Source organism: Microtus oregoni, unplaced genomic scaffold (assembly GCF_018167655.1).
Source record: "Microtus oregoni isolate MIOR12 unplaced genomic scaffold, Mior012 000028F_ref0000031, whole genome shotgun sequence".
NCBI classification, from domain to species: domain Eukaryota; kingdom Metazoa; phylum Chordata; class Mammalia; order Rodentia; family Cricetidae; genus Microtus; species Microtus oregoni.
In genome coordinates, this window is record NW_024543087.1 from 20,897,274 (window position 1) to 20,920,386 (window position 23,113).

The 23,113-nt window shown below is 45.7% G+C and overlaps 1 protein-coding gene across 1 annotated transcript in view; it reads right to left on the reverse strand.

Annotated features, from left to right (window-relative positions):
• The window catches only part of Slco2a1 (solute carrier organic anion transporter family member 2A1), a 76,516-nt gene that overhangs the window by 16,550 nt on the left and 36,853 nt on the right, over window positions 1–23,113 (reverse strand). Inside the window, exons 3-5 of the mRNA XM_041677519.1 lie at window positions 20,940–21,102; window positions 1,360–1,587; window positions 268–366 (exon numbers count right to left, since the gene is read on the reverse strand). Coding sequence (XP_041533453.1) covers window positions 268–366; window positions 1,360–1,587; window positions 20,940–21,102 — 490 coding nt within the window. The remainder of the gene's footprint in view (window positions 1–267; window positions 367–1,359; window positions 1,588–20,939; window positions 21,103–23,113) is intronic.

Genomic DNA, 23,113 nt, shown 5'->3' on the forward strand with positions numbered 1-23,113 from the left:
GGTTGCCTGTCCTCCAAAAGAGAAATTTTCTCCTGAAAATCTGCTCCACTCTCCATCTAGAAGCTTCCATTGTGTTCCTTGACATGAAACATGGAGACATCATCTTTCTTTTCTGGAAGAAAGTGTCAGAATGATCTCCAGTCACTCGGCAACAGGTATTGTCCTACATGGTCAGGGAGCTCCTTGCTCGTCTCTTTGTAGAGGGAGGGGATCAATCAGAAGCCACAGTAAAAGGGTGACAAGAATGTGTGTCTTCTGCATACCTACCAGTGTCCACCCTGCCATAGTCCACAAAGATCCTGAGCATGACTGAGCCCAGCAGGTACCCGAAAGCTGGTCCAAACACAGCAATAGCAAATAAGATGGCTGGAAATTGAAGCAAGGGATAAGGGGTTGAGGGGACATTGAGAATGTTCAGCAAGCCTAGTTTCCCAAACCGAGGGAGATTCCCGAGGTATCACCCACTGTCCCCTGGGAGTAAGGAGCCCACCATGCCTAGGTCACTTCCTGAAGCCCACGCCTATCACATCTCCTGCAGATAAGGACCAGATGCCAAGGCTGGCAGCACCGAGCCTGCTGCTCCTCCAGCTCCTGCCAGAGAGATCTCCCGGCCTGAAATGAACCTGCCTCCACCGTATCTTAAAAAATACCAGTCCAGGGCGTGTTTGTGGGTGAAGCTTTCTGTGTACAGTGCTGGGGCTCTGGCAAGCGAAGGTAGAGTCAGAGATGCAGTTTGTGACCCGAGGCCCTGAGAGAGCTCAGTGTGGCTTTTTCTGAGGGAAGAAATCAGGCACCAGTTGGCCATCTGCTACCTGCTTCACACATGACAACCTGTTCACAGCTCAGAGAAGTCGTGTATCACCCAGCATGAGCCTGGAAGACTGAGTGACTTGTGGGGGATCTAAACCCATGGCCCAGAGGCCACATGGTCTCCTGGATAGTTGCAAATGTGGCCCAATACACATTTTAATCTTACTTAAAACATTATGTGTCTTGTTGCATTTGAAGAACTCGATTGCATGATTCTCTAGTGTGAACTTGGTAGAACACAATGTCATGTATGTTGTGATGTCAAAGGCTCAAAACTGTGCTAAATGGTGATACATCAGCTCCTATAATCCCAAAGCACATGGGACACACAAAGGATCTTGGCTCTGTCTTCTAGGCGAGAGCCTGGAGACCTGCGCTAGCCACTTGAGACCCACACAAGTGGAAGGAAACAGAACTGGCATTCATAACAGGTCTTTGTCATCCACCGTATTGTGGGCCAAGAAGATCATTTCAACGCCAAGAGCTTCTGCAGGTGTCACATCAGGCCCCAACCTCCCCTGCTCATCCCTCTTAAAGTTCAAGACTCACAGATATACAGAGGGGAGTTGGTGGGCTCTGCAAAGTCATCCACGTAGGAGATCCCAAATGGCTGAATGGGCACGGTCCCAATGCCGGCCAGCAGCTGAGCAATCACCATCAGGGTCCACATGCTGCTGGTCTCCTTTTGCGTGTCTGGCACGGTGTTATGGCACTTGCTGGGGGGCAGGTCCGGCAAATGCTTCTGGCAAAGGTCGGCCTGAAGGCGGCTGCTGTTTCCTGCAATGATCATGCCCACGGGTCACCACCACCCTGGCCTCTTGCTTCCGCCATCTGTCCTCCATTCTTGCCCCCGTCTTGTCCTTTCTCCATACCCCAGTGGGAGGGAAGGAGGGTCAGGGAATAGGAAAACCTGACAAGGTGTTTGAGGAATATTCTTCTGCTTGACTGGCAGAAGGAACAACAGGAACTGAGGTGGGGGTAAGGGGGACTGTGGCTCCTGCATCAGGAGCAGCTCTGCCCAAGATGGGGCAGGAGCAGTCCTTCTTCCTTCTCTACTGCTGCTGGTAGAGGGCAGAGCACACGCATCAGACTGCAGCCTTGGAGCACAGCACTGCCCAGCTGGAAGAAGGAATCCACAGTCAAAACCCAGAGTTCTTGCCACTGCCAGCCTTGGCTCTGGTCTTCCCTGGGTCATGACCCCCTAATCCTTCACTTCTGAATGATCCCAACACCCCAGCACATCGAAGGACTTGCTGCCAAAGATATTCAGTGACCTGACCACACCTGGGCAGCTCCCCAGAATTGGAGATTCTTAATGCTTTTTGGCCTTTTGGCTAGGATCAAGTGAAGAATCACAAACTCGGAAAACAAGGGGATTTGAAGGCCCTCGCATGTTACAGATCGGGGAGCTAGACTGCACCTGGAAGCCCTCCTTGAAGGGCTCCAGTCATCTCAGCATGGACTTTGGATGCCACGGTTCCTGTGGCTTGGACCTTGTCAGGCTTGGCGGCTGCTTCCATGCTTCTGCTTTCAATTTGGTCCACACTAAACAATCAGCGTTGTTGGCTTTCCAAGGCCTTGAGGGGCTTGAGGGATCTTTTCCAGATTCCTTTTATTTCTGCCTCGTTCTGGCCAATGGAAATCACTGATGTCACCATTCTCGCTCTGTGGGGTTTTCACTAACACTAATGGAATCAGTTTAATTCCTACTTATAATGTTTCCAGAGGCACGACCCTGAGGCAGGGGACCCCAGAGTCTCCTGGAGAGGAAAAGTGAGGGTCATGGACTAGATGATAGGGCTGGGACAAGAGCTCTGCTGTCTCCGCTGCCCTTTTCCCCTCCCACCCAGGTCTCATCTGGCCTAACACCATCACTGCCTTTTTTCAGCATTAGGGTCTGGACAAGACCCATTTACAAACTTCCAGCAAAGGGGACTCATTGCTCATTGGTCACTGAGGTATGACTTAGAAAAAACAGAGGGGACCAAGGTCAAGTATTATGTGAAGCTATTTATGACAGTGCTCATCTGTAATCTCAGAACTCAAGGAGCTGAGGCAAAAGGATTACCAGTTAGAGGACAGCCTGGTGTTCATAGCCTGTGACCTTCCCAACAAACCAAAATATTACTATAACTACTAATTAATGCTGATGGGTTGTGCAGCATGTTGATGCCTTTGACCCAGACCCAGATAAGGGGCCCATTATCTGTGATTATTATCTGTTCAAGAAATAGTTTAAAGGTCATCTGAAAGCAAATGACAGTCCCAGGAAAGAGGTATAAAGACTTGTCCCCTTTGCCCAGCTCAGCCATTGGAGACCCATGCCTAGACCTGAGAAGCCATCTTCTGAATGGCAGTGTGGGTGATGCCTGCCTACTGAAAAACACCTGCACCAAGATTCACTGCTTTAGTTGCTCAGTCATCTTGATGTGGGATTCTCCTCTGTATGCTGTGAATACGGTTGGTGAATAAAGAAACTGCCTTGGCCTGTTGACAGGGCAGAACTTAGGTAGGCTGGGGAAACTAACTGAATGCTGGGGGAAGGAAGGCTTAGAGAGAGAAGCCATGTAGCCCTGCTAGAGACAGACATCGGAACTTTATCCTGTAAGCCATAGACTCATGGCGATACACAGATTACTAGAAATGGGTTAAATTCAGATGTAAGAGGTAGCCAATAAGAAGCTAGAGCTAATGGGCCAAGCAGTGATTTAAATAAAATAGTTTCTGTGTGATTATTTCTGGGCTGAGCAGCTGGGAGCCAACAAGTGGCCTTCCTTCAACAAATTGGTATGCCAACATGGGTAACTACATCTACATAAAAACCTGAGAAAGTTTAAAAAGGAATCCTAGACACAAAAGAACAAAGTTAAGCATGGTTTTTTGGTAGTGGCATTTTCTTGGGTGGGCTGTTTGCTAAAAGCAAGCAAAGGCATGGTCCTTTAAGAGAGGTTCTCCTGATTCAGTGGTAGCAGAAAAAAAAGCTGAGCTGTTTTGAAATGCTGGCTTTCTGGACTGTGCTGCCAGTCAGAACTCTGGCTCTTTCAGGAGGCTGAGCATTTAAATAGGGTTTGTAAACAAACTGTTACAAACTGCTTACTGGCTCAACATAGACCTGCTGCATACTTGCAACTGGGGCGGTGTGTGGCTCAGAGGCAGTGAACAGCTCCACCATGCTGGACTGGGTGGGGCAAGCAGTCAGTACCATATATGCCCTAGTAATGCCACATCTTTTTTTTTTTAAATTTGTTTATTTATTAAGGATTTCTGCCTCCTCCCCGCCACCGCCTCCCATTTCCCTCCCCCTCCCCCAATCAAGTCCCCCTCCCTCATCAGTTCGAGGAGCAATCAGGGTTCCCTGACCTGTGGGAAGTCCAAGGACCGCCCACCTCCATCCAGGTCTAGTAAGGTGAGCATCCAATCTGCCTAGGCTCCCCCAAAGCCAGTACGTGCAGTAGGATCAAAAACCCATCGCCACTGTTCTTGAGTTCTCAGTAGTCCTCATTGTCCACTATGTTCAGCAAGTCCGGTTTTATGCCACATATTAAGTTTTTAAAAAGCGCTTCACATTTTAAGAAGTGCTCCTGAACAGTAAAGAATTACAGAAACACAATAGGACACATTCAGACATAAAAGACCTCTAAATGGGTCACAATATTGGATAAATGTTTGTGGGCTTGGAAGAAAGAAGAAAAAGAATATTGACAGTTATAAAAAAAAAGTAAATGGTTTAAAAAAAAAGTAAAGTCTTTAAAGAGACAGAGTCCAGACAGTCATAGATTAAAAGGAGTAAATAAAGAATAAGCCATGTAAAGATGGAATACACACAGAGAGTCTGGATTATGTATATTATTGTGTTTTCTTTGATTTTTTGACTGCAGAGAGACATTTTATTCTGGAAACTGCTAAGATAAACCAACATATATATTTTAAGGGTATCTTGAATTCAAAATAAGGTCTAAGAATATATTGCTTTGGAAAAGAAGTTCTTCTTTTGTTTCCACAAAAGATGAGAGCCTGTGGAATCCTTCTAGACTAATATGGTTTGATGGACCAAGATACCTTGAAAGGTCACTGTAAATAACCCCAAAAATACTTCACCCAACAAAAATCAGGAAGAAGTTTGAAGAGAACTATGTCCATATTCTCAAATATTGTTTATATATGTTTCTTTACATTTAAAGGGGGAAATGCTATAAAGATTTACATTGGTATCAATCTTGGTTTATTGGTACAAATTTAAGGTCAATTTTGTATATGTATATTTCTGCTCTTGATTAAGGTATTGTGTTTGTGCATTTAAAAATGTAATGTATAATTAAGAAATATCGGTTAATAGATAATCATCTATAATAGTCAAGCTTGTAGGCATAGTCTAGATGTACAGAGATGTATTTCAGATGGGTAGGCATTCTTTAAACTTCTCATAGACTACAGAATATGACATTTAAAATGTTTAAGAACTTAGGAATTTTCATGACAGTGAGACACATCTGCTCCTGGCAGCACCATGCTACTTCAAGAGGAAGATGGGCATCGAAGAGGCTCCTTATGAAGTTGGTTAGCCATTTGGACAAGAAATTGCTTTTGCCTGGACTGCTTGATGGTATGTTGGGTGAACTGGACATGCAGGACCCACAGAGAAATGACTGCTGAACTTGCCTAAAGGTGAGGCTGTCCTTCAAGGTTCTTGCTTCATAAAATAATCTGCTAGACATTCTGCAGGACATAGAAGAAAGTGACTGACAAACTGCCAATATAAGCAGAACTGTCTTAGAAATTTTCTGCTTCATGGAAAAGTCTGCTGGATATTATGGGTCTGTTGGCTGAAGATGGATGCCCCAATGGTACAGAAGAACTTTGGGAGACTGTCCAGGCAGCAAGATGCCTCTGTCAATTCTAGAGTTTTGGAAGTTGCTTACAATGCACTTTCTGTTTACTAAGGTAATATTATATTCTTCTGGAGTCTTTGATGGAGTTGAAGAATAGATAGTAATAATATAGTTTTCCTTAGTTATCATAAAAGATAAAGTAAATATAAATATTGTAACTGTAATTCTTGCTTGGTACCTGTTTTATTATATGTAATTTTACTAAGTTAAAGTTAAAACCTTTCTTTTTGAATTCTCAGTATTCCTCATTGTCCGCTATGTTCAGCTAGTCCGGATTTATCCCATGCTTTTTCAGACCTAGGCCAGCTGGCCTTGGTGAGATCCCAATAGAACATCCCCATTGTCTTAGTGTGTGGGTGCACCCCTCGTGGTCCTGAGTTCCTTGCTCGTGCTCCGTCTCCTTCTGCTCCTGATTTGGACCTTGAGATTTCTGTCCGGTGCTCCCATGTGGGTCTCTGTCTCTGTCTCCTTTCATCGCCTGATGAAGGTTAATATTCATGAGGATGCCTATGTGTTTGTCTTTGGATTCACCTTCTTATTTAGCTTCTCTAGGAACATGAATTATAAGCTCAATGTCCTTTATTTATGGCTAGAAACCAAATATGAGTGAGTACATCCCATGTTCCTCTTTTTGGGTCTGGCTTACCTTACTCAGGATAGTGTTTTCTATTTCCATCCATTTGTATGCAAAATTCAAGAAGTCCTTGTTTTTTACTGCTGAGTAATTCAAGAATAATTGCAGTGGGTTTTTGATCCTACTGCACGTACTGGCTTTGGGGGAGCCTAGGCAGTTTGGATGCTCACCTTACGAGACCTGGATAGAGGTGGGCAGTCCTTGGGCTTCCCACAGGTCAGGGAACCCTGATTGCTCTTTGAGCAGATGAGGGAGGGGGACTTGATCGGGGGAGTGGGAGGGAAATGGGAAGCGGTTGTGGGGACGAGGCAGAAATCCTTAATAAATAAATAAATTTAAATAAAAAAAATAAAAAAAAACCTTTCTTTTTTATTTAAACAGAAAAAGGGAGATGATGTGAGATTCCCTTCTGTATGCTGTGAATACCATTGGTGAATAAAGAAACTTCCTTTGCCTGATGGACAAAACTTAGGTAGGAGGGGAAAACTAAACTGAATGCTGGGGGAAGGAAGGCTTAGAGAGAGAAAAAAACCACATAGCCCCTCTAGAGACAGATGCTAGAACTTTATCTGAGAAGCCACAGCCTCATTATGATATATAGATTACTAGAAACAGGTTAAATTAAGATGAAAGAGTTAGCCAATAAGAAGCTAGAGCTAATGGGCAAAGCAGTGATTTAAATAATATAGTTTTTGTGTGATTATTTCTGGGCTGAGCAGCCAGGAACCAACAATCAGCCTTCCTTCAACATCATCTGGCTAGTGACAGCTGACACAGGCATGGCCGATGTTGGGATCGTTTGAAGTCCTGGCCTCCAGCTGCTCTTTCCTGCTAGAGATCTTTACTTTCCTTTTGATTTGAGCTACTGAAAGCTGTGTCAAAGTTGTTTACCTGCTCTGCCTCACAAGCATGTGTTGCCTTGCCTTGAGGATCAGAGGATAAGGTTTTTACCTGTTGGCCCACCTGACTGTGTTGAGTATATCAGCCTCCATGGTGCTATTGAATAAAGGGCTTCTTACCAGTGACTAGAGGTCAGTGTCTCTGTCTCTCTGTGTGTCTTTGTGTGTTTCAGTCTCCAGCCCCTTGCCTGAAGCTCGGTAACTGTATGGTAGCTCATAGAGCGCAGAGAGGCGTTGTGTACTGCAGCCCTTACGTATTCTTCAACTCACCACTGGCTCCAGGTTCTAAGAAGTCAATCACAGTATTGCCTCACCAAATCAGAATCAGAATATCACTTAATACCCTGCAGGATGACTGGCATCAAAAAGCCGGAAAACAACAGGGGCTGGTGACGATGCAAGGCCAATGAGACCCTTGCACACTGCTGGTGGAGTGTGTGAAATGGTGCGGTCCTCTGCCAAACAGGTTCAGACAGAGAATTACCAAATGATCCAGCAGTTCCACAATAATGAAAAGAAGTAGAAGCAGGTGCTGGAAAGTGATCTTTATGGTCACCTTGGTTGGTGAAAACCAAGAAGTAGAAACAATCCAGCAAATAAGTCAAATACGGTCCATAGTACAGAATGTTATTCAGTCTGAAAAGGAAGCAAATTCTGATGTATGCTCATCGTGGTGAGCCTAGGGGACACTGCGTGCTAAGTGAGAGAAGCCAGACACGAAGAAGCAAGTCCTGTCTGACTCCATCGATAGGAGGCTTCTAGAGCAGTCAAATCCATAAAACCAGAGAGCGGATCGAGGTTGCCCAGGGGCAGGGGAGGTTGACCAGGGGCAGGCGAGAAGAGAGCGGAGGCTGCACAGTGGGTTCAGATAAGAATGCTCTGCAGAAGGATGGCTGTGATGGCCACACTTGGCACCTCCGGCGTCATCTTATAGTGCGGGAATGGCAAGTTTCACATTGCATATTTCGCCACAATTGAAAAAAAAAATACTGCCAGGCATGCACTAGGAGAGAGGGCAAAGGGTAAGTGGGGAAAACAGGAACCAGTTTGGTGGTGGGGGCAGGGCTAGAAAAGGTCCCCAGAAAAAGAGGCTTCTGAAGAGTAGGAAGCCAATATTCAGCTCAGCACTCAGAAGTAGGTGACGCAGGACACACAAGAGGTTTGGTGAGGCTGGTATGCAATGCAGCTACTGCAAGCGGGCTAGCAGGCCTTGGGAAAGGGCCTGGATTGCGTCAGGAGCAAACCCCCAGACAGGTAAAGACCTTGACAGCGCAATGCAATAAAGTTGCTGGGGGACTAAGGCCTGTGTTCCAGAAGCTCTTATGGGAGGGTCGGGAGTCCCTCAGCCAGAACGGCCTAGGGTTCAAACAGTGGAAGCTGCTACTGTGTGATAGGAGGGTCGGGCTTGTAGGGGCTCCATGGCTGTAGGAGTGAAATCTGTGCAAGGTTGGACTACAGTAAGAGAATGAAAGGAACAGGAGATGAAGTTGTTGGAGCAGAGCTAAGGGGTGACACGAGGAACGCCCAGGGGAAACAGAGGGCTCTAAGCATTACATCCTGATTTTGTCCATCCTCATTATTTGACTAGACTCACATTTATGAGAACATTGTTGTGCCTTGGCTCGCAAAGGCATTTTTTTTTTTTGGTGAGACATTAATGGTCATCAAAGATTGTAAAAACATTGACTGTCTTATTAAGTCTTCATGTGGCATATTGTGTGGTATGCCAAAGCCACAAAAATCCCCATGAAGTTTCACATAACGAAGTGACCGCAGCCAAAGTCTCTAGGGATTGCTTCACTATTACCAAGTTAAAAAAAAAATGTCAGTGTGCGGGTCAGAAATGCCTCTTATTCAAAGCAAGTATGAAAAAAAAAAAAACTAATCCGTTGGCCCCAACTCCATCCAAGTCTCCAAATTCTCCGTGGCTTTATTCTGTTTCCCACATTGATTCAATAGGTCTGTGGAGAACACGCTTTTCCTGATGCCAGTCCTAAATGGGACCCAAGTTTATTCCAGAGCCAGCTCTGATACCAGTGAAAAGAGGCAGGGCTGAGGAGAGGGCTCGCTTCATAAAGTGCTTGACTTCATAAGCATGATGGCCTGAATTTGATCCCCAGAATCCATATGAAAAGCCCAGCGTGGTAGCACATGCCTGTAATGCCCGTGTTGGAGAGGTGGGGATTGTTGGCCGCCGGGCCTAGTCTGATTGGCAAGCCCAGGTCCCACTGAGAGAGTATGTCTCAGGTGGATCCTTATATAGAATATTAGGAACAAACCAGAAATCCCCTTGTAGTGGGTGGCCCTGGCTATCACGCCCTGCATGAGAATATGGTCTTCTTAGCAATTTTGACTGACCATTAAACTCCTCCCTTCAAAACTAACCAGCGGGGGGAGGGCATCATGGAAGGTGACCGCAGAGGCAGGGAGAAGGGAAGAACAGGCCTTAGAGGGGACCTTGGGAAGGGTCTCAACAGAGAGAGTAAGTGTGTCACGGGTTGGCTTTCTGGGCTGCAGTCTCCCACTTCCTCCCCGTGGCAGAGTTCTCAGCCTTTTCCAGGGGCTTGAACCGTGTTAAGAATCAACAAGTACTTGTCATTTCTCAAGTCTTATACCTGGGGACATTCAGAGTCTTCCCCTGCTGTTCACTGTGACTTAGGAGATGGCTCAGTCAGTAAAGTGATGGCCGTGCAAGCATGAGGACCTGACTTCAGATTTTCGGCACGCACAGAAAAAGTCAGGTGTGGCAGCAGGCACCTGTAGTCCCAGCACTGAAGACAGAGAGAGGAAGATCCCTGGAACTCACTGGCCAGCAGCCTAGACCAATAGATGAGCTTCAGGTTCATCGAAAGATGTTGTGTCAAAAGGAATACAGTTGAGAGTGATGGAGAAGACACACAACATTGACCTTTGGCCTCCATACAAATGTATGTATGAACACATGAACACAAATGTACACATGAACACACATAAAAACATACCCATACACGTATACCACACACAATTTTTAAAAAATTGTATAGATTTATTTTATGTGTATGAGTATTCTGCCTGCATGTATATGTATGAATATTCACCATTTGTGTGCCTGGTACCCCTGGGGATCAGAAGAAGGTATTGAATCCCCTGAACTGGAGTTATGAATTGTTTGTTACAAGTCACATTGTGGGTGCTGCGAACTAAACCTGGATCCTCCGTAAGAATAAGTCCCGTTAATCACTGAGCTATCTCTTCAGTCCCCATTGGGGTCTCACAATGTATCTCTGGCAGTTCTGGAACTCACTATGCAAACCAGGCTGGCCTCAGACTCACAGAGATCTACTCACCTCTGCCTCCCCAGTGCAGGGATTTAAGGAGTGTGTCACTCATTATATCTGCTCCCTCACAAAATTTCAAAAATAATAAAAGTTCTGTGATAAGGCCGGAGAAATGGCACCCCCTTTTGCAGCCACTACAGAACTTTTCTGACTCCATCTGTCTACCTAAGGCTGTCTGCCTCCATACTGCAGGGGTCCTGTGTGTGTGTGTGTGTGTGTGTGTGTGTGTGTGTGTGTGTGCCTTCATTAACGGGATGTTAGCCTCTGTTCTGTCTTCCCCAAAGTAAACTCCAGAGAAGTACAAATTCATCAGAGCATCTTCTTTAACCCCGGCAGGACACCAGAGACCTGCTCCCATCAATCTTCACAGGACAGTGCAGTGCTAACTAGAAACAGGCTGGCCTCACCCCTGAGGTCACCCAGGCCCCACTCTGGCAGCACAGCACGTGAGTCAACATTCTGATTCATCCTGAACTTTTTATCTTCAAAATTCCAGTTCTTATTTTTGGATTCCTCGGCAGTTTTGCAATATAGGAGATTTTGTGTCAAGAAGTCAACTTTCCTAGGATGTGACCCATGGACCCAGGAAGGGATGGAGCAGGGGTGAAGTAGGGTAGAACAGAAATGGAGCAGGGATGGAGCAGGGATGGAACAGGAATGGAGCATGGTGGAGTAGGGGTGGAGCGGGGATTGAACAGGGGTGGAACAGAGTGAAGAAGGGGTGGAGCAGGGATGGAGCAGAGATGGAAGAGGGGTGAAGCAGGGATTGAACGAAGGGGGGTGGAATAGGGGTGCAAAAGGGGTGGAGCTGAGATGGGGCAGAGGTGGAGCAGGGATGGAGCAGGGATGGAGCAGGGATGGATGTTCCCAACATAAAGTAATAAGAAGTGGCTGAGATGATAGAGATATGTCAGTCATTCTGATCTGAGCAGTACACATGCATATGTATGCTGAAATGTCACATACTATGTAAGCATATGTAATTATTGTGTCATTACAAATAAAACATATTTTAGTATACTATTTCATTGATTTTTTTGAAAACTTCATACAGTGTATTTTTATCGTATTCATCCTCATTTTATCCCCTATCTCTTCCCAGGTCCACTCCTGCCTTCCCACTCCTTCACAACTTTGTGTTCTCTTTATTCATGAAACTTTATTTTATAAAATATTATTCTATAAAAATAATTTATACATCGTAATCTGGGACATAAAGGTCCTCCAATAATACTACTTTTCATTCAAAATGATGAGTCACTTTGAGAAACTCAAACGGATAAGGGAAACACCCATACGCAATGTTACTCAGGCTTTTTAAAGGATCCAGTAACAAGAGACAAGACCAATGATGGTTTCTGGCAACAACAGGTTACAGCAAAGAAGTCACGGCGCAAATGTATGTGCTTGGAAGGAGTGTGCTGGAGCTGGGGCATGCATGCGTGCTTGTGTGTGCATGTGTGTGAGTGTATGTGCATGAGTGTTTGCTGAGACTGGAACTCTCTCCCCACACTGCCTCCCTTGTTCTAGAAGGGGCCTGAGAAACGTTACTTGTACTGGGTGTGGGGCTTGCTGTGCACAGGACTTAGCAAAATCAGGATCCTCACTGCTGGCCTAGGTCTCCCCTCTCCTACTTGCTCATTGCCCTTTACCAGGGCACAAGAACCTACGCTGTGAGCATCAGGCTGGTTTCTGCAGTGACTAGGGGAGAAAAAATGGCAGCTTACAGCACTGGATTTAGTATTTAAGAAGCCGAGCACCTTACTAGTACCTTTTATTGGTTATGAAGTCGAATTTATTGCTCACAGTTTTATTTAGGCTGCCAGGGAGCTCTTTGAAGAAAACCCAGAATTGTAAACAGAGCCAACAAAAGTCATTCACACCTCCTCCCCGACACACATTTTCTTTGTTAGTGAGGCTCCTAAGCCAGCAGAAGCCATGGCATGGCATGGCTTGACTGGAGGCAGCCTGTTGACAAAGTCTGTCATTATATCTGCTAGGCAAGATGGGAACTAAATCTGGAGCATCCTCAGGGGAACCAGCTCACTGCATACCTGCTGTAGGAGGACTCTGTGCCTATCACTCTGTGATCTGTCCTCGGGGACACAGCTGGCAAGTCTCAGGATGACGGGAATGCTACAGAGCCAGGAGAATGGCTGAGAAGATACTCTGAATGCTGGAAGTGAAAAAATTAGATGCTCAGCTGCCTCCCTACCTCATTCAATTCCCTGCATGTAGCGGGAGCTGCCTGGCACATACCTATGTGCCATTGGCACACTCGGGCTACCTGCACACCGTGTGCCCCTCATTTTCCCCAAGGCTTCGGGCATCTCCGGTTCACACCATAGCTGGGTGTTTATCACATAGCCACTGAGCTCATGTTCCAGAGAGGTTCGCTCTGTGGCCTGGCCCTGAGTGGCTTACAGGTTTAGGGGATGGATTTGGCTCTGGAAATTGAGAACAGTTGAAGTGTTGAAGTCACACTGGATCCCAAGGCTCCACTCCCCTTACCTTCCTGTTACCTCCGCCCCTCCTAGGGACACCATTGAGAGCACAGGATAGGGACCTGCAGCTTCAGACATAAAGGGCTAGGAAGGGCTGCTTCTCTTTCTTTTCTTAATTGCTCCAAAAATACAACTTCCCCTCCTCCTTTCCTGCTTAGCCTCTGGGAAGCTTCCTGCCCAGGCAACCGTTTTCTGCCAGGCTGACTTCCGCATGGACTCGCCTGAATCTCTCACAGGTTTTCCAATTCCCCCAAAATACTGGCTTCCAAAGCCCCTCTTCTCTCCTGGGAGAACTGGTCTCACGCTGGCTGGTGTCCCATCTGCAAAAACTGCTCTGCACCTTCTAGACGTGGGCTTGGAGGGAGGCTTTGGCTGGGTAGCTAGTCTCCAAAGGCGCCAAGGCACATTTCCGGACCCCACTGACATTTAGAAAATCTAAACATCCATAAATGTCTGGATGGGCTTTTTAAAATAGGCAATTAGTTGTTAAAGGTCTTCGTGACTTCCCACAATGTTCAGCTCTGCTTCAACTTTCCTCCCCCTGAAAATCATAGTGTTCTTCTGCATTTCCCATGATCATTCCTGGAGCAGCTGTGTTCCAAAGGGGGAAGAAATCGGCAAATACTCATGAAGAGGAGGATGGGGCTGATCCTGATCATAAGCAGATCCCAAGTCCGACAGCAAGGCAAGCAAATAGAAATTTCCCCAAAGCCACCATGCGCCACATTCTTTATATCTATAATATATATGTTATATATTCATATTATTCCACTTTAGTTCTGAGAACACACCAAACGAGAAAGTTTTGCTGCTTGCACTTCACAGGTAAGGATCGTGTTTAGGAAGGAAGCATACCCCACTTCTAGGAGAGTTGGCAAGTGAGCGGCTGAGGCCCCATCTGAGTGTCAAAGTCCGTGCTCCGTCTACCAATGTGAGGCTCTGGGAGGCTCTGGCAGCTAGACAGATCAGCAGTCCATGTTCGCACCCAGAGGGACCCTGTGCCCATGAGGGTGCGAGGGAAGATCTAGGGTGAGGACTAACGTTCACCTGCAGGCTCTTGAAAGCTATCCAGCCCACAGCAAAGAACTTGTCAAAGGACACCAGCCCACTGGGGATTCTTAGGGGCTTCCAGTTCACTCTGTGTTCTATAGTTCTTTCCCCACTACCATATGAGCAAGAACCACCACATCCACATCTCCGCCTATGCCAGTCACTGGGCTAACTGCAAGGACACATGCCTCTGCAACCACCATAGCTTCATAGGAGAGGGGTTTCTCCTTTAGACCCTCCTGAGGTACTGAGACTCAAGAGGAGGAAATGGCCCAAAGCCATGCCATCAGAGAGTCTACAAGCCCGGTCTCAGCCCCAGGACTGCCTGGCTCCAGAAGGCAGTTCAGACACACCATTTGGAAGTCACATCTAATGAAATACGTATTCCCCCGTGACCTCGCCTAGTTCAAAGCTGAAGTTCCCATAGGAATACATTTGGAGTAGAGTTCCAATCAGCTTTTTCCAATGAAATGGGACTTGATGAATATTTATCTGAACGTATTAACATGGCGCACGTCCATGCTGCATTGACCCCTAGTACACAGCCCCACTAAAGGCCACAGATGTGACTCCTGGACCAAGGTCTTCCTCATCTCATTGTCTGGCACCAGGAAGATGCCCCGAAGGGAGTCCGTCCCTGAACACTTCCAGCTGTGGCCTGAATTCCAGTCAGAGCAAGTGTCACTCGCTTGTTGTGATCAGAATTTGCCCAAACAGGATGAGCTACAACAACAATAACGAGACAGTCCATCCGTTCTCTCAGCCTGTGCACACTGTGGAGCCGTCAGGCAAGCCGTGGTGATTTGGGCCAGGAGCAATGGGGTTACGAATGGGCTGGAAGTGACTTCCCATGATCTGGGGGCTTTGTGGTAAAGCCCAACTCCATCTAACCAGCCATCCCTAATAAGGAGAGAAGTGAGGCCATCCCTAATCTTCCTCCCATGGCTGCATTGTGCAAAGCAAATGCCACGGGCTATGGGCCCAGGCCGCGGTGAGCCGACCAGCCTGACTGAGTAGGCCATGGCATGTGGTGACTGGCAAAGTGCCCTCCCCTCAGCCTGGCCACAGTGCTCCAGGCTCCCTTGCTGATCTCATTAGCCTTGTCTTCATGCATCAGAAAGGTCAAGTCCTGACTCTCTCCATCAGAGCTGGTCTCTGATGCCTTGTCTAGATAGAAGGGAGAAAGGACAGGGCAGAGCCCATGGGCTTGGGTTCGTCATCCTTGTCTCATTTGAAGCAAGGCTCAGCCTTTAAATAGTCCAGGATGACGACATGCCTACAAAAATGACTAGGCCACCTGAAGGACGACAGAGACAGACACTTCGCAGTAGACTTCCCTGTTCCTAATCCTCCCCACTCCCCACTCCCAGTCAAACCAACTACCTGTCCCTGCGCAGGCTTTCACAACTTTGCTTCTTAAAGCAAAGAAAACCAGCCTACAAATTACTATCCCAGAGAACCTAGACAACAACGAGGACCCTAAGAGATACATACATGGATCTAATCTACATGAGAAGTAGAAAAAGACAAGATCTCCTGAGTAAATTGGGACCATGGGGACCATGGGTGAGGGCTGAAAGGGAGGGGAGAGGGAGAAAGGGGAGTGGAGAAAAATATATAGCTCAATAAAAAAAACAATTAAAGAAAGAAAAACTAGCCTACAGGCCACAACCCCAGAAAAACTAGACAACAAAGAGGACCCTAAGAGAGACATACATGGATCTACATAGGAATGTGGAAAAAAACAAAACAAAATAAGATCTCCTGAGTAAATTGAAAACATGGGGGGTCATGGGACAGAGTGGAGGGGGAGAGGGAGGAAGGAAGGAGAATAGAGAAAAGTGTATAGCTCAATACAAACAATTTTAAAAAGAACCTGATTGGAGTAAACACAAATCGGTTCCCTCCTCAGCATGTTCCTGGGTGGCTCATTCATCTTCCACTATGACAGACATTTGCAGGGAATTAAGGGTGAGCATTTGCACACTGGGCCCCTCGAAACTGCTCACCATGAAGTCACCACCACATCCTACTTCTCCTGACACAAGGACAAACTGATCCCGAGCTAGCTAGTTGACAAAAATTACCTGCAGAGCAGTGACGATAAAACACTCTACTGCTGGTGGTCCACTCCCAATCTGCCCACAGGTAACTTACACAGCGGAGAAAAAAATCCCACTACAATTCACTCCACAGTGAATTCAGTTCACTCCACAAAAGGATTCGTAACGAGCATGAGCAAGCAGGCACAACAAAAGGGGAGGAGTCACATTCCTAAAACTTGAGTAAGTGGAACACTATCAAAAAGACTACATAAAAATATACTTAAAATACTTGAAGACACCAAATAAATATATAATACACACACACACACACACACACACACATCAGTTTAAAGCATTAAGAAATCATAAAATTAGGGCTGAGAAATTTGAAAACAAATTATAACTCTTAGAAATTAAAAAAAATAGAGAGAACTCTTAAATTTTACATAGTGGAAGGGTTTGAGTCCAATTTAAAAGGCTAGAGAGAGATTCATAGAATGGGAAGACGTCCTTCAAGGAAACCATTAAGGAACAATGCACTAGAAACTACAGTGAAGAGATGAGGGGGTCAGAACGAAAGGGACTGACATGTATATTTATATAAAAGTTCCAGGGGGAGAGATGAAGAAAATCAGGAGCAGTTTTGGCTGACAAGTTTTTAAAATTAAATAAAAATTTTAGTCTTATCAAAACAAAAACTTTACTCCTAAACAGGAGCAGATTAACCCATATTCAAATATACTATGGTAGCAAAACCACAAAGAAAGGAGGAATTTTAACTGTAACTACAGAGAATAAGACCAGGGTGCCAAGTATAAGGGTTAATAATTAGACACATGAAGAAGGTCCACAGAAAATCCCAAAAGACAAAGGTGTGTTGTCTTCAAAGTTCTGAGCAGGAAAAACTATTAATTTAAGAATAGTTTGTAGTTAAACTATTTTAAGAGCAAGGGTAAAATTAAAATCTTTTCTGACAGAATTAATGAACCAAGGGCTCATCAAAGCAACAACAAAGGATATATCTCAGGAAAAGGAGGAAATTGAAGCAACAAAATAGGTGAGATGCCCCCAAGAAACAGTGAACACAGAAACCCATAATCCTGCAGGCAGATATTAACAGGAGCTGAGCACTGTGGGTAGGGGAAGGCAGGTGCATCCACAGCCCTGGGCAGCAATGACGGACAGTGGGCATTAAGGCATCCAGGGACCATGTTCTCCTGAAGAATAATGATGGTCATCAGCTTAGAGCTTGTTCAGTCATAAACCAATGTTAAACACAGGGGCAACTGATGTGGGATTCCCCTCTGTACGCTATGAATGTGTTTTGTTACCATTGGTTACTGACTAAAGCTGCTTTGGCCTACAACAGGGCAGAATAGAGCAAGGCGGGAATTCCAAGCAGAGATATAGGAGAAAAGAAGGCAGAGTCAGGAAGATGCCATGTAGCTGACCAAGGAGACAGATGTTGCCGGAACCTTGCCAGTAAACCATGAGCCTCATGGTAAAATATAAAATAATAAAAATGGTTTAAGATGTAAGAGTTAGTTAATAAAAGCCTAAACTAATAGGTCAAGCAATGCTTTAATTAATATAGTTTCTGTGTGATTATTTCAGGTCTCGGTGACCACCTACAGGCAATGGTGAGCCACACTATTTAAGAGTTAGAGAATTAGCTGAGTGGTGGTGGTGCACGAATTTAATCCCAGCACTTGGCAGGCAGAGGCAGGTATGGTAATATTTTGTGCTTTGACAGATAAAACTTGCCTGAAGATCAGAGTGCAGAGCTAAGCCACTAGTTAGCCACAGAGGCCAGGCAGTGGTGGCACACACCCTTAATCCCAGCGCCAGGGAGGTGGAGATGGGAAGTGATAAGGTTGAGTAGAGAGAGGAATATAAGGGAGACAGGAGCTCAGAATTCAGTCTGAGGTTTTGTAGAGTCAGCATTTAGTCTGAGAACTTGTAGAAATAAGATACCCCATTCTGTTTGAGGATCTCGTAGAGGTGCTGGCTGCTCTGCTTCTCTGATCTTTCAGCTTTCACCCACTAATATCTGACTCCGGGTTTTTATCATTAAGACCAATTAGAAATCACGCTACAGGCAGGTGGATCGCTGTCATTTCAAAGCCAGAACCTGGTCTACAGAGTGAGTTCCAGGACAGCCAGGGTTACCAGAGAAACCCTGTCTCAAAAACAAAAAACAAAAAGAGTTAGAGAATTACACTTAACAGGCATGCCAATTGATCTATGAATTTAATGCAAACCCAATCAAAATTCTAAAAGGATACTTTTCTTTTGAATATAAACAATTAGATCTCAAAGTTTATATAGAAAAAAGAACGAAACTAAATAAAACACTGGTAAAGGAGGTCCTGCAGTGCAGGCAAAGATGGCACACAGATCAATGGGCTGGAAAGGAAGTCCAGAGATGGACCCACAGATGTGACCAACTTTCTACCCAGTGTGGATGATAGAACTCGGGGTTTTGGGAAAACGCTCTACCATTTGAGCTGTAGCCGTAGCCCAAGACAATTTATCTGTTATAATGGTATAAATTGTGGTGTGGTGAAAAGACAGTTTTCGTAACAAATTGTGCTGGGGGAAAAAAATCACATCCATACACAAAAGAAAAAGTTTGAGTGCTGATAAATGGTTAATTCAAACAGTTCATAAATCTACATGTAAATGCAAAAAATAAAAACACTTCGAGAAAGAGCATAGAAAATACCCCTCTCCTGGGACTGGGGAGAGGTCGTGAGTATAGTACCAGAAAAATGAGTCGTAGGAGGGAAAAAAATTAAGGAAAAATTGGATTTCATCAAAAGTAAAACCTCCTTTTGTTCTGGAAGTGACATATATTCTGTTAAAAGAATACACATGATGAGCTAGAGACTGGGAGGAAATGTTTGAAAAGCTCACATCCAACAAAGAGCTATCTAGAATTTGTATGAAATTGCAAACTCAGCAATTTACAACAACAACAATTTATAATTAGTTAATGGGTTGATGGAAGAGAGGAACATTTCCTTCAGTGGCGAAGCCAGTGGTAAGGCGCCCATGCTCTTATAAATATGCCCTCATTTGTGCTCCTATAAGGAACCCTCCTAAAACTCACTGGTGTGCGTGCACGTGCGCGCGCGCACGCATACACACACACACACACACACACACACACACACACAGGAGTGGGGGCTAGTTCAGAAATGAAAAGGATTAGCAGGCGTGGGAGAATGAGAGCGAATATGATCAAAATACATCATGTACATGTATGGAAATGTCACAGTGAAACCTATTATCAAGTATAATTAATATATGCTAATTAAAATAATTCTAAAAATAAAATGCAAGGAAAGGTTTCCTTTCCCTAGATCTTTCAGTACTAGTTAATGCCATGTTTAACCACATAAATTCTTTGTCTATTTCATCCTGTCACAAGGCATTCCCAATAAAAAGCAGACATTTGGATCACAGAAAGAGCTCTTACTTGATGACGGTCAGGAAACAGGCCCTTTTCTTCCTTTCTCTCTCTCCTTAGCTACTTGGATCATGAGAAAAATATCTGAATACCTCCAAACATCAAGACCTACTATGTAGCCATTTCCTCCCAACTGAAACATTCCCTTCAGGTAAGAACAATGGTTCTCAACCTGTGGGTCTCGACCCCTTTAGAGTAGAATGACCCTTTCATAGGGGTCGCCTAAAGCAATCTGCATATCCGGTGTTTACATTATGATTAATAACAGTAGCAAAAATGCAGTTCTGAAGCAGCAGCAACAAAAATAATCATACAGTTGGGGGTCACCACAACATGAGGAACTGTATTAAGGGGCAGCAGCATTAGGAAGGTTGAGGAAGAGGGGAGCTCTTAAAACTAAGGAAGCTATAGAAACTTGTAACATTTGGAAGTCCCTAAAGTTACAAAGCTTTCCCCAAGGTCATGCAAAGCAGGAATCAATTGCTGGGGAAGAGGAGACTCTGGCAGAGTTGGCTACAAATTGTCCAGGAGGCTCTAATAAGGATACAGCTTTTGTGAGTCTTCACCATGGAGGATGCCTTTTGGTGATGTGGCTGCCTTTGATACCCATGCTCCTGCAATCCCTTACCCATGATCCTGTAATCCCTTACCCATGCTCCTGTAATCTCTTAACCATGATCCTGTAATCCCTTACCCATGCTCCTGTAAGCAACCCGAATAAACTTACTGGTTCACCAAGCTAGAGTTGAGTAGGATCATCTCTTTGGATTGTCATGTAGAGTGAACAGACATTTGTTCATGTTTCTCCTGGAAAAGTTATGTAAGTCCTCATCCTATGACTTTTCTCTATACTCCACTAGTGTCCAGGCATCAGTGAGTGTACCATACAAATATTATGTAATTTAAAGAAAAATCGATGAGTGTAACTGTCACCAAGCATCCAGAAATCCCCCAAACGTCAGTGTTCCACGCTTTGGTCCTCTTTCCTCCAGGCCTTTGGGGGCTCTGGTCCTGGGCAGGTGATGTTTGGATCGACCCTAACCTGAAGCACAAAGAGTCATGGGGAAAGACCAGCAACCACAGGGTCTCTTCATTCTCAACAAGCCGGAAACCAGGTGCTTCATACTTCTGTGTACTTCAATGGGTCCCACATTTCAGATGTGGTCTGGAGAGAAACTGAACCGCTGAGGGCGGTCTCTAGTGGGCAAGGAAAGACACATGACCCAAAGTGGAAACCCCAACCGCAGGGGCACCCCCATCAACTCTGCACCATGCTCATCCTGCCACATCTCCTCAAGGCAGGAGTTCGGACCACTCACCTGTGGTGATCGAGGTGTACTGATAGGGCTCCGACAGGAAGTGTGGGAGGGTGAGCACAAAGGCACCTGCCGCCAGGAGGAGACCCCCTATGCCGATCATCCGAGGGCGGTTCACCCGGCTGCCAAAGTAGCTGACAAAGATGATGAGGACAGCATTGCTGATCTGCAGAGGGGACAGAGGATCAAGTGAGAGCCATTGCTGATCTGCAGAGGGGACACGGGATAGAGTGAGAGGCAGGTTGGCCCTGCCCTTCCCCGGCCCAGAAGAAACCAACCATACTTCATCTAGGGATAATAGGCAGGGAAGGGGCTGTCCAGCATTAGTGGGGTCCCTGGCAAAGCCACGCCAGCCTTGCCCAGATTTTCTTGTTTAGGCTGTATTCTCACAGCACCGGTTTTCCTTCAGCCTCTGCTTTTGGGACCAACCCAGTGGAATTATCTGAAAACATGACAGATTAATCCAAATATTGATCATTTTATACACAAATTCTGAATGTGTGTATGTGTCTGCAAGAGGGTGTGCTCACTGTGAAAATGTGTATACTAGTAAACTCTTTTTTTCTTTTGATTCAGTTTCTTACCGACCTGAAGCTCGGCAAATATCTAGGCTGGCTGACTCCAGGGATCCTCCTGTCGCTACCTCCCTAACTCTAGGATTATAGGCACTTGCTACTACTACACCTGGATTTTTAAATGTAGGTTCTGGGGGTGGAACTCAGGTCTTTATGCTTGCACAAGAAGTACTTTACCAACCAAGCTCTCTCCCTAACCCTTCTAGGAAAATCTTTAGGGGCAAAATCCAAGGAAGCCTCTAATCCTGGAAGGTTACTGGAGTAGCAGATGTTTCTTAATTAAACTCCTAATCTTAGCGAAGTTCAGGCTGACATCCTCAGGGACTCTGGACTGAAAGTCAGAATAACAACCAAGTGACATTCGTGACCCCATGCCCCCTGCAACTGTTCTCATTTAAACTCCACGTTAGTTAATTTTCATCAACTTAAGACAAACTAGAGTCATCTAGGGAGAGGAAATCTCAGTCAAGAAAATACCTCCATCAGCTGGCCTGTAGGCAGGTCTGTGGGGACATTTCCTTGATTAATGGCTAGTGTGGGAAGGCCTGCCCCACTGTAGGTAATGCCATCCCTGGCAGGTGGTCCTGGGTTGCACTAACAAAGCCAGCTGAGAAAGCTGAAGGGGAAGCAGGGACATTTTCCTGCATGGGCTGTGTGCTGCTTCAGTTCCCGGGCTGGCTTCCCTCCACAATGGCCTGGTGTGGAAGGGGAAGAATGATAAACCCTTTCTTCCCCAACTTCCTCTGGTCATGGTCTTCATGATAGCAACAGAAATCAAGTTAGAACTTGATAGCAAAGCTGTCATGCCTGCATCCCTGAAGTCAGGAGACAGACTGAACTGGGTTGGGGGAGCCCAACTTTAGGGTGTCTACACCGTACTAGAGCAATCTTCTGGAGGAGCTGGCTTCTGCCTCAACAACTCAGGGTCTAATCCACCCCCACCCCATCCTAAATTCTTCAAAAGGAAGGACAAGGACCATGCATAGCCTTCCAAGTCCTGTCTAGTGTGCCCCTGATGGTCCTTAGAAGGTGTGTCCTGTGTCTACCACTGTGACCCTGAATGCATTTCCTCTCCCATGACCACCTTCTCATGGAACCTATCTACCAGAACTTTCTTTCTAAACTTTTGTCTTAGCTTTGTGTCCGTCCATTGCTTTCTGCCTCCCAGCATCGAGGGCAGTGTCTGGCACACAGCTGATGCCCAGTAACATGCGTCAAAGAGCATGACCAACAGACAGGGCTGTGGCACACAGAAGAGGGTGTGAAGCTCTGTGAGGTGAACGAGGAGGCAGCCTGGCTTCAGCAGGGACCCCTCCAACCTGAAGTTTCTAGAACATTCTGCAATGGGAAAGCTTATTCTTGAGCTTCTTGGGTTTCATTTTCCCCCTTTTTTGCTTTTCTATTGCTTTTGTATAAATGAACTGAAATGTCAGGCCATTTTAGCTCCTCTAGCTGACTCAAAGGGCATACGTGAGAAGTGGGCTCCAGAACAAACCCAGGAAGGAATGTTCGGGTACCTGGGCCCCCACTCATCTGCAGAAGCTCGGGTACTGGGTATTGCTCCCAAGCTTTTCCTCAGCAAAGGATGGTTTTGAAAGAATT